Below are 12,592 nucleotides of genomic sequence, written 5' to 3'. Positions count from 1 at the left end.
GAAGACACAAATTACAAATTGGACATTAAATGGATGGTAAAGAAATATTATGAACAACTTTATGCCCACAAATTTGATAACCTAGGTGAAATGAACCAATTTCTTGAAAGACAAAATCTGCCAAAATTCACACAAGAAGAAATACACAATCTGAATAGGCCTATATCTATTAAAGAAATTGAACTGAGAATTTATAACCTTCCAAAGCAGAAATCACCAGTCCCAGATGGGTCACTGGTGGATTCTACCAAACACTTAAGGATGAAATGATACCAATTCTCTTCAATTTCTTCTAGAAACTGAAGCAGAGGGAATGCTCCCTACCTTATTCTTAGGCCAACATTACCTTAATACCAAAACCAGACAAAGACATTACAAGAAACGAAAACTACAAACCAATATCTATCATGAATATAGATGCAAAAATCCTCAACAAATATTAACATATCAAACCAAATAATGTATAAAAAGAATTATACACCATGACCAAGTGGGATTTATTCCAGGCATGCAAGGCTGGTTCAATATTTGCAAATCAATTAATGTAATCCATCACAGCAACACACTAAAAAAGAAAAATCATGTCACCATATCAATAGATGCACAAAAAGCATTTCACAGTGTCCAACACTCATTCATGGCTAAAACTCCCAGTAAACTAGGAATACAGGGGGAACTTCCTCAAATTGATAAAGAATATCTATGAAAAACCTGCAGCTAGCATCCTACCTGAATGGTAAATGGTAAAAACCTTGAAACTTCCCCACTAAGATGAGAAACAAGGTAAAGATATCCCCTCTCACTACTCCTTTTAAACATTGTACTGGAAGTCCTAGCTAATGTAACATACAAGAAAAAGAAATAAAAGTGTTCAGATTGTGAAGGAAGACATAAAATTGTTTTTGTTTGAAGATGACACAATTATATGTACAAAATCTGAAAGAATGGACATAACAACTCTTGGAACTAATGGGCAATTATATTAAGGTTGCAGGATACAAGATTATTACACAAAAGTCAATCACTTTCCTATAGACCAGCAATGAACAAGTAGAATTTGAAATTAAAACCAATACCATTTATGTTAGCACACCCAAAAATGGAATACTTGGGTATAAATTTAAAAAAATATGTACAAGACCTACATGAGGAAAACTATAAAATTCTGATGAATGAAATCAAAGAAGAACTAAATAAATGAAAAGATATTCTTTGTTCTGGGTAAGAAGACTCAATATTGTCAAGATATCAATTCTTCCCAAATTGATCTATAGATTCAATGCAATCCCAATCAAAATCCCAGAGTGTTATTTTATGGATATCAACAAACTGATTATAAAGTATATATAAAGAAGCAAAAGATCCATAATAACCAACACAATATTGAAGGAGAAGAACAATGTTGCAGGGTTGACACTATTCAACTTCAAGACTTACTATAAAGCTACAGTAACTAAGACAGTGTTTTATTGGTAAAAGAATAGGCAAATAGATCAATGGAACAGAACAGAGAGCCCAGAAATAGAGCCACATAAATATAGTCAACTGATCCTTGACAAATTAACAAAAGCAATACAACGTAGCAAAGAAATCTTTTCAACAAATGGTGCTGGAACAACTGCATATCCACATGCAAAAGAAAAAAAAGGAATCTAGACACAGACCTTATACCTTTCACAAAAATTAACTAAAAGTGAATCACAGACCTACAGGGAAAGCTATAAAAAACTATAAATCTCCTAGAAGATAACCTAGGAGAAAACCTAGATGACCTTGGTCATGGCAATGACTTTTTAGATACAACACCAAAGGCACAATCCATAAAGAAATAATTGATAAGCTGGACTTCATTCAAATTAAAAACTTCTGCTCTGCAAAAGACACTGTTAAGAGAATGAGAAGCCAAAGACAGAGAAAATTTTTGCAAGAGACACATCTAATGAAGGAGTGTTATCCAAATTATGCAAAAGTCTCTTAAAACTCAACAATAAGAGAACAACCTGATTAAAAAATGGGTCAAAGATTGTTAACAGACACCTCACCAATGAAGGTATATAGAAGGCAAATAAGCATATGAAAAGATACTCCACATCATATGTCATCACGGAAATGTAAAGCAAAATAACGAGATATCACTATACACCTATTAGAATGGCGAAAATTCTGAACCTTGACAACACCAAATGCTGATAAATATGTGAAGCAATAGAAACTCTCCTTCATTGCTTGTGGGAATGCAAAATGGTACAGCTACTTTGGAAGACAGTTTGGCGGTTTCTTACAAAACTAAACATACTTTTACCTTACATTCCAGCAATTGTGCTCCTGGTATTTATTCAAAGGAGTTGAAAACTTAAGTCCACACAAAAACCTGCATGCAGATGTTTACAGCAGCCTTCGTCATAGTTGTCAAAACTCAGAAGCAACCAAGATGTCTTTCAACAGGTGAATGTATAAATAAACTGTGGTACATCCAGACAATGGAATATTCTTCAGCGCTGAAAAGAAATGAGATATCAATCTGTATGGAGGAAACCTAAATGCATGTTACTAAGCGAAAGAAGCCAATATGAAAAGGCTACATCCTATATGATTCTAACTATATGACATCCTAGAAAAGGCAAAACTATGAAGACAGTAAAAAGATCAGTCATTGCCTGGGCTTGAGGTGGGGGTGGGATGGACAGTCAGAGCACAGAGAAGTTTTGATCAATGAAAATACTCCATATGATACTATAATGATGGATACATATCATTATACATTTGTTCAAACCCATAGAATGTACTGAGAGTGAACCCAATGCAAAGTATGGACTTAGGGTGATTATGCTGTGTCAATGTAGGTTCATCAATTGTTATAAATGTCCCCCTCTGGTGGGGAATGTTGATAATGGGGAAGGCTATTGATGCATAGCAATAGGGGGTATATGGGAAATCTATGTACTTTCCTCTCAATTTTGCTGTGAACCTAAAACTTGTCTAAAAAAAAACAAAAGTTGTTTTTAAAAATGGTTAAAATAGTAAATATTATGTTATATATATTTTTACCACAATAAAATAACTGGTTAATTACAAAAGAGAATTCCAGGAACAACTTTACACTCATAAATATGACAATTTAAAAGAATTTGACCAATTCTTCAAAAGCCATAAACTACTAAAACTTTAATAAGAGAAAATAGATGATATGAATAGTTCCATAACCATTAAAAAACACAGTTCATTATGTAAAATCTTCCAAAAGAGAAATCTCCAGGCCCAGATGGTTTCATTGGAGAATTCTACCAAATATTTAAAAAATTAACACCAATCTTATGAATTTACACAATCTCTTCCAGCAATAGAAGAGGAGTTAATATTTCCTAACTCATTTTATAAGACCAATATTACCCCAACACCAAAATCAAAGATAAAAGAAAACAAGAAATCTACGAACCAATATTTCTCATCAACTTAAATGCAAAATCCCCCACCAAAATAGTAGCCAACCTAATCCACAATGCATAAAAAGAATTATACACCATTACCACGTGGAATTTATTCCAAGAGTGAAAGGCCAGTTCAACATTTGAAAATCAATCAACATACTCTACCACATGAACAGGTTAAAGAAGAAAAATCATATGATCACATCAATTGATGCATAAAAATCATTTAACAAAATCCAACATCCATTCTTAGTATAAACTCTCAGCAAACTATGAATAGAAGGGAACTTAGTGAACCTAGACAAAAGGCATCTATGAAAAACCTATAGTTAACATAATACCTAATGGTGAAAAGCTAAATGCTTTCCCCCAAGACTGGGAAAAGGCTAAGACGTCCATTCTTACAATTCTTATTCAACATAGTTCTGGAAGTTACACTTATAGCCACTGCAATAAGGCAAGGAAAGGAAATAAGTCATACAGATTGGAAAGGAAAAAATACAGCTGTCTTTATTTGCAGATGGCTTGATTGACTACATAGAAAATCCAAAGGAATCTATAAAAATCAAAAAAACTGGATCTAGTGAGTTCAGCACTGTGGCAGGATATAAGATCAACACACAAAAAGAATCACATTTCTACATACTGACAATGAATGCATGGAAACTGAAATCAAAACCCAATACCACTTACAATTGCTCCAAAGAAATTGAAATACTTAGGCATACGCTTAACAAAATATACAAAATATGCTGAAAACTAAGAAATGCTGATGAAAGAATTAAGGACTTAAATAAATGTAAAAACATAACATGTGCATGGGTTGGAATGCTCAACACGGTAAAGCAGTCAATTCTCTCCAAATTGATATATAGATTTAACACAGTTCCTACCAAAATCTCAGCAAGTTTTTTGTAGACATATACAAGCTTATTCTAAAATGTATATAAAAAGGCACAGGCCCTTTTTATATACAATCTTGACATGGAAGAGGAAAGAGGGAGTAATCACTATACCCAATAATAAGACATACAATATAACCACAGGGATAAAGACCTGTACACAGATGTTCCTAGAAGCTTTATTCTTAATAGCCAATGCAACATACAACTCAGATGTCCTTCACCAGATCAATGGTTAAACGAATTATGGTACATATATACCACAGAATCCCATTCAGTAACAAAAACAAACTTGATACACAGAACAACTCAGATGAATCTCAAGGGCATTCTTGATGAAACAAGCTAATTCCAAAAGGTATTGTTTCATTTATAGAATTTTGAAATGACAAAATTACAGAAATGGAGAACCAGATTAGAGGTTGCCAGGGGTTAGGGACCAAGGTGGGAGGAGTGGGAAGGAAGTGGATATGGCTATAAAAAAGCAACATGAGGTATCCTTTTTGTGATAGAACTGTTCTGTATGTTGTTTGTAGTAGTATACATAAGAACCTACATATGTGATAAAATTGTATAGAAGTAAATACACACACACACACACAAATGACTAAAAGTAAACCTTGGGAAATCTGAATTAGATAGGTGGAGTATATCAATGTCAATATCCTACTTGTGATATTGTACTATAGTCTTGAAAAATGTTACCATTGGGGGAAAAGGTACAGTGTACAGGGGATCCCTGTATTTCTTTTACAACTGCATGTGAATCCATAATTATCTGAATAAAAATTTCTATTAAAAATCCTACTAATCTTTTTTTTTAAGAATAATACCCTACTCTGTCATCTTCAGCATCAAAATAGCTTATTTATTGACTGCTAATCAGGCTTGTATGAGGCTTCAGATAATGAACAGCTACAGGCCACTGGCTCAAATTAAGCTGAAGCACATAGGCTTTTCGATGTTTCTGATCTTCAGAGTCATTGATCACACTGGGATACTCTGACACTTTCCTAAGGAGTCATCGGACCACCTGCCAATTCCCTGGTTCTGCCAGTGTGTAAGCAGACTGAATGACCTCTTCATGAGTGTGGTAGGCAAGACTGGGGAAGAAACTGGACAGATACTAGCTTCAAAGAAATAGTTGAAGGAGCTGGGGCTATTTTCTCTGAGACAAGGTGACATAAAGGACAAGATAACATGAAGGATATGACCTGGCTTCGGACCCCTAAAGGGTTGTTTTGGGGCAAGAAAGCGATTGTGTTCTGAGGTCCTAAGGGTACGTGAAGATAGGATCAGCAGTTAACCTGAGGGGTGCTTTATAGATTCAGATTTGGCTTAGCGAAAGAAGGACTAACGGAGCTGCCTAATAATGAGATGTGCTGCTTCTGGATGTAGAGAGTGCCCTATTATTGAAAGCATTTAAGCAGAAGTCATTGAACATCTCTCAGAAATGTAAAAAAAAACCCTTTCAATGTGCAGATTCTAACACCAAAGTAATCATGTGAAACAGGGCTGCTAGTGCTTTATCCCAATACATTTCTGGTCTCCTCACTGGCTTTTTGCTTTTCCTGATTGGATCCTTCTCTTCTTTGGTGATTGGAAGAGAAACAGAAAGATTTTGTGGTCTTGGGATCAGCATTCTGTATAGATTGGAATCTCTTTGCAGGAAAATTCAAGTTATTATTGTTTTTAGTGGCATTAGGAACACAGAACCCCACAGTAACCACCTGGACTTAATTTGGGAGATTGATATGGACACAGGATAACCATAGGCAGCTTTTAGTTCTGGTATTTTCACATTATGTGAAATATAATTGTTTCTATGTCTGTTTTCCTAATAAACTGTGAGCTCTTTCAGGAACACCTTGTCTTACTTTCCTTTGTGTTCTTCCTGCGTTTAAAACCTTACACATAGTGGCTGCTTGATAGTTTCTTCATAAAGAGTTTCTCAGACATGATCAGATTGTTTGTGGTATAGTTTATATACCAAATGCTAAACTGGCATTTCCTCCTAGAGGGAAGAGTGAGCTGGCTCACAGTTTCTCTTGGATGACACTTAAAATAGATAATGTGACAATTTCCAAAGGTATCTCCCTACCACTTCCTTCTTTTAAGGCAACCAAGGAAGTAAAATGATACTCTTAAGAGCTGAGCTTTTGACAAAGTTCCCAGTGCTCTGCACATTAATCTGGTTTGATGCCTTATGTGTGAGAAGAGTTGGGAGGCTGTTGACATTTTCTTCAGGCTGAGCCTGGTGGGTTAGTGGACTGAGGAGGCCTTTACAAATTATCAGGGCCTTCTTAAACTTTAGAAAACCTTACGGATAGACATTTCAGTACGGAGGTCTCTGCCTCCCACTCTCCTCCTCACTCTTTGGAGTTGCAGGGGTGGATGGGGGGAGGGGAGGGTGATGAGTTGCTGGACATTCAATAAAGGAAAAAGGACGTCCAGAGAGGTTAAGTTAGAGAGAGGAAAAAAAGAGCCCCAGACCCAGAGGAAAGTTATGCTAGGCGAGACTGGGCCTTCTCAGGCCCCTTGGTGGAAGGATGGGAACACCCACAGTGCAGGGGCTTGGCCGTGTAGCCCACCTGAATGGTGAGGAGGAGTATGCTGAGACATACTAGGAGCTTGAGCACTGGCATGGCAGGCACCTTCCAGGACTTCCCCATGGGCAGCCCCCCTCCTCTTCCTGGGATTGCTTCCAGAATGCCACTAGTAAGATAACACGGCCCTGGGGGAGAGGGTGAAGGGTAACCTAAAATTAGCCCCCTGGACCTAGCCCAAGAGCTGATGCCTAGCCTTTAGGCAGTGTTGTTAACAGTGGGAACCAAGGGCCCTATCTGCTCTGGCTGCTGGGCAGTAGGGGCTCCCTGTAGAGGGGCCTCCAGGGCCCAGTGCTTCGCAGAGGGTCAGGGGCAGTGACTCTGGGCAGCACAGCCTCAGGCCAAAGCCTGGTAAGTACCTGGAGCCTAGGACCCGATGGTGACAGGGAGGAGTGAATGTTTAGGGCTGCGGGCCCATGGACCTGTGTCCACCACCCTTCCTAGGTTGTTCCCACTGGGTCTGGTTTCTGGGGGTGCTTGGGAGGTTGGTAGGGAAACCTGCCTGCAGAGTAAAAGAGGGATATGATGACAGCTTTGTGCCATGTCTGTCATAAATGGGTATGTCTGTCTAGGCTCTGGGGGTCAAATGGACTTACTTTTTGAGGGCAATTGTGGTTATACAATACAGGGAGGGTGAAGGTTTGTCTTTGTGTCCCTGTGTCGTATTTGTGAGTGTGTGTGTGGAGGTGCAGTGGGGTAGGCTCAAGGACAGATGGGAAGATCTCCTCAGGATTGTGGGGGGAAGGTGAGGCTTAAAAATAGTCTACTAATGCCTGGAGGACTGTTCTAGGGCCCACAGAAACCAACCACTCTCCCGTGAGAGTTCTAACCTGGATTCACTGACCCCTGAGAGGGCCTTAGATAGAATTCAAAGGGTCCAATAACATGGATGGGGCAGACAATTACCTTTTTTCTCCCTAATCTCTAACTGAAATTTACCATTTCCTTCAAAGATGAAAGCAGGTAGCAAATGGCAGTAGTATTACCAGTTCCTGTAACTTGGTCACCAAAAGAAATCACAGAAATTTCATATCACATTACAGTTGTAGCAGAGATCTGGAAATGTCATTTATGATCATCACCACTTAGAAATTATTAATAGATCTCATCATTTAATGTGTTAATAAAGAACATCTATTACTATATCATGCAGTTTTAAAAATATTTTGATAGCTGTATTTCAGTATAATTGGTTTCCTTTAATCCAATGTATTTTATTTTACGTATTAAAAACCATTTTGAGAGGAGAGCAGAGATTTAACTAGATTGCTACAGGTACCAACGTCACAAAGAAAAGGTTAAAATTCCTGCGCTTTGCAGATCAGGAAGGGGATCCTTGCACAGAATGCTCATATAATAACTCTTTGATTAATAAACCACAGCAAGGTGAGGTTAGACAATAGACTAGTTACATTTCTTACCCTATCTAATAGGTACAATTCACTCAAGTGCTCAAGCCAGCTGGGGCCCATGGTTTGATCTCCCTCTGGAAACTCATTAGATGGGCCCTGCTGTCCGCTCTAGTGGTATGACCCTGGTGAGGGCTTCAGCATTTCCCTCCACAATTCCTGCCCTCCTCATCTCCCTGGATCACCACTCTCCAAAATAAAATAATAAGAAGGGAATCCCTACTGGCTGTCAGAAGAAATGATTTGTAAGGAAACCTTCCATGACCCTGGAATTCAGCATGACCCTCAAAGCTGAGGATTCTGGAAGCTGCAATGTGACTGCTTGAGTCATGGGGGAGGGGCACGTGTTTATTTTTCAGGTTGCAATAGAAAGAACAGGATGAGGAATAGGAAAACCTGGATTCTATTTCTGGCTTTGCTATTGCCTTGATGTAAGGCATGTACTAAATCCCTTACCCTCTTGGGCCTCAGTTTCCTCCATCCACAAAATGGGGATAATATTACCTATTCCACTACATGAAATAGCTTTGAAAAGCACAAGATTATAGGTGTTAATAATGAGACAACTGACAATAATAGCCATGTGACCTTAGGAAAAAGTCCCTGCTCTCCTCTGAGTCTTGGTTTTCCCATTTCTAAATTAAGTAAATTAAATTAAGTGATTTATTCAGTGCATTCCAGCTCTTAGATTAGATGGTAGACAATACTTTGGTTATGTTTGGTGAAGAAGAGAGAGATAAAGATAAAAGTAACTAGAGTGGAACAAAGGACCATAGAAGTGTTTTGTTTTGCTTCCTAGGATGGTTGAGGGACAGGAACCAGTGAGAAGATCCAGAGAGAGGAATCTCACCTTTGAAGATCTAATATATGATAGCTCTTTTCCTCTTAACAGTCCCTTGAGGCAGGGACTATCATTTTGTCTTATAGATGAGGAAACTGAGTCCCAAAGAAGGGAAGAGACTTGCTCAAGTTTACGCAGCTAGAAAATGGAGGTGTTGAGTTGACAAGAGGTCTGCCTGATTTCTAAAATCCTCTTCTTATAATTGTACCCAAAAAATGAATAGATAATAAGACCGTATATGGAGCTGATGCTGGTAGTGGGGAGGGGCCTAAAGTTGAGAGAGATCCCACCCACCCACCTCACAATTTTTTCTATGAGGTATGTACCTGAGGTCCCAGGCTAACAAAGAGGAGTAGAGGTGGATAGTGAATAAAAGGAGGTGTGTGGCCTTGAGACCATGGCTGCAGGGTATGGGAGAGTAGGGAAACTCAAGCTCTAAAAAACCTATCAGCTTACCCTGATAACATTACAAACTGAGGTGGGTGACTTTGACTTTGGAGCACTAGGAACAGGACTGGTAATGTTGAAGGGTTGGTTTGAGTCAGTCATTGGGCCATGGGTAATTTTGTAGGGCCTGGGGATGATGGAAAGAGAAGAGTTGTGGTTTGAGGCAAGGCTCCAGGCTGGTTAAGGCACAGAGGATGGGAAAAGGCTTGACCCAGAGAAATGGGTAAGTTATGGGTTCCAAGGAGGTGCTGGCAATCAAAGGGACTCTGGGAATGAAGTGGTCCTGGGGGAGAAACCAGTTGTCACCAGAGAGGAGGTCTTGCCCTGGAAACCTCAAATATTTCCTGCCATTTCTTTGACTTCATTTTACTTGAAGTGTGTTCTTTGTAATGCCACCTCTTTATTTAATCAGTAAGTGTCATGCAACATCCATTTCCTGAGCAACTCTATTGCCCAAAGCATGGGGCCTGAGTCTGAGGGGAGGTCACGTATGAGGGGCTGTGAAGAGGTTGAATTCCATCTAAAAAGCTGAGAGGTTGGAGCTGAGGGCCTGCCCTGTGAAACTGATGTCAGAATGCTCAGGGATGACAGCTTGACAACACAAAGCACTATTCTGTTAGTCTAGCAACTGCAAGACCAGAGCCACCTCATTAGTCCACACATTCTGAAATAAGGAAGATGCATGTACCAAATCTTCAGCCATAACGTATACCCTACTGGGAGTAGAAGAATACAAGATGGATTCAAGGGACCTCACCCCGGTGTTTACATGCTAATGAAGCACAGATAAGTGGAAATGTGCTGTGAAAGTTTATAGTTAAAGTCTAGTTGTGATCCTTTGGTATCCCTGAGCAGTGGCGAGGAGGAGATTAGGGAAGGCTTCCCAGAAGTAGAAGTTTGAAGGGCCAGCAGAACAGCATGTGCAAAGGCACCAAGCTGTGAAAAGGCCTCATCTGTTTTTGTGACCATCTCTGGAGGCTGAAAGAAGCTGAAGTAGGACTAGAAGCAGGACCCATGCATGGCCTGATGGTGAAGGGTGAGGGGCAACGGCTGGCATCCAGGCTTTTGATGAGGGCCCTTAGTCTCTCTCCCGTTTTTGCCACCCACAGATCTGGCATATCTTTCTGCTCATAATGAGAATAGTTCTGCTCCAATTAGCCAAGATGAACCTCATGGACATCACCAAGATCTTCTCCCTCCTGCAGCCCGACAAGGAGGAGGAGGACACCGACACGAGGGAGAAGCAGGCTCTCAGTCAAGCAGTGTACGACAACGACTGCTATACCTTGGACCAGCTTTTGCGCCAGGAGCGTTACAAATGTTTCATCAACAGTAGGAGTGGCTGGGGTGTTCCTGGGACACCCTTGCGCTTGGCTGCTTCTTATGGCCACGTTAGCTGTTTGCGAGTCCTCCTGGCACATGGTGCTGACGTTGACAGCTTGGACATCAAGGCACAGACACCACTTTTTACTGCTGTCAGTCATGGCCATCTGGACTGTGTGCGTGTGCTTTTGGAAGCTGGTGCCTGTCCTGGTGGTAGCATCTACAACAACTGCTCTCCTGTGCTCACAGCCGCCCGTGACGGAGCTGTTGCCATCCTGAAGGAGCTCCTGAGCCATGGTGCAGAGGCCAATGTCAAGGCTAAACTACCAGTCTGGGCATCAAACATAGCTTCATGTTCTGGTCCCCTCTACTTGGCCGCCGTCTATGGACACCTTGACTGTTTCCGCCTACTTTTGCTTTATGGGGCAGACCCCGACTACAACTGCATTGACCAGCACCTATTGGCTCGTGTCCCACGGCCCCGCACCCTTCTTGAAATCTGCCTCCACCACAATTGTGAGCCAGAATACATCCAGTTGTTAATTGATTTTGGTGCTAATGTCTACCTTCCACCTCTCTCCCTGGACCTGAATTCACAAGATGATAAAGGCACTGCATTGCTGCTACAGGCCCGAGGTAAGTGTCAAGCAGACCAGCCAATAGGCCTCCTGGCTTGGATGTCCCAGAGCCCCAAATGAGCCCCCAAGCCAATCATTCTGGGATAAATTGGAGAAAATACCATGTTTCTCCCTTTCCTGGGGCCCCAGGGGAGAAGAGGTTATGGAGTCCTTATTGGGGAAAGGATTAGTAAGATGCGGTCGGTAATAGCACTAGCCCAATTTCTGGTTCTGGCTCTGAAATGACTGTTTTGTGGCCTTGAGCATACTCTATCTAGGCTTCAGTGTGTCCCCAGTGGTACCATGCATTGAGGGCAGGGTGGGGGACATTTCTTAGAAAAGAGAGAGCAATTAGAGCTGCAGTAGCCAAGGCAGAGTGGATATAGGCTTGGGTGGGAGAATTACACTGAGTATTGCTTCTCATGACCTGTTTCTCCTTGCTATAGCCACTCCACGGTCGCTACTATCACAGGCCCGTTTAGTTATCCGCAGAGCTCTACGCCAGGCCAGCCTGCCACAAGCCATAAACCAGCTGGATATTCCCCCCATGTTGATCAGCTACCTCAAACACCAACTGTAATCTTGCAACCTGCCCAGAAACCCATGATGCCTTCAAAAACTACCTGGGGACTCAGATAACTGGTGGGTACCACAGCTCTACCTCCTCACCTGGAGCTGCTCTCCTGTATTATCCTCCACAATAAAATCCTCAACAAAATAAATCCTGGTGGCTGCTGTGTCTGATGTGTGTTGGGTTGGTAGGGGCGTTCACTGGGGGAAGGTGTCTGATTGGCCATGAAGAAGGATGATAATCGTCTGGCATTTGACAGGATAGAAGGCCTGACCACTAAAAGACAAAAAGAGAAAACTAACCCAATGGCCCACACTTCCCCACCAAGACCCTTGAGAGAATTTGGAGCTCTGTTGTCTTAGAAGCAAGGTCCTGAAGAATTCAAGTGAGTGAAAGAATTCAAGCTTGCTCAGCCTTGTACCTCTCTTCACTTCTCTGGCTGCTACAA

At 40.9% G+C, this 12,592-nt stretch overlaps 1 protein-coding gene across 16 annotated transcripts in view; it reads left to right on the top strand.

Annotated features, from left to right (window-relative positions):
* Window positions 1–12,295, top strand: part of LOC103543242 (ankyrin repeat and SOCS box protein 12) — a 183,578-nt gene extending 171,283 nt beyond the window's left edge. For 11 of the 16 annotated variants that reach the window (XM_070605634.1, XM_070605632.1, XM_070605633.1 and 8 more), the window contains 2 exons: window positions 10,743–11,592; window positions 12,020–12,295. In XM_070605634.1, the coding sequence (XP_070461735.1) occupies window positions 10,743–11,592; window positions 12,020–12,153 (984 nt within the window). In that variant the 3' untranslated portion in view covers window positions 12,154–12,295. Of the gene's footprint in view, window positions 1–7,104; window positions 7,288–9,144; window positions 9,857–10,742; window positions 11,593–12,019 lie in introns of those variants that run through there. The other 5 variants (XR_011536118.1, XR_011536121.1, XM_070605649.1 and 2 more) reach the window with 4 other exon arrangements.
* Window positions 12,296–12,592: the final 297 nt, after the last annotated feature.

The sequence above is a fragment of the Equus przewalskii genome, chromosome X (assembly GCF_037783145.1).
Source record: "Equus przewalskii isolate Varuska chromosome X, EquPr2, whole genome shotgun sequence".
NCBI lineage: Eukaryota > Metazoa > Chordata > Mammalia > Perissodactyla > Equidae > Equus > Equus przewalskii.
The sequence above is the reverse complement of the archived record's forward strand: the minus strand, read 5'-3'. Positions and strand labels throughout refer to the sequence as shown.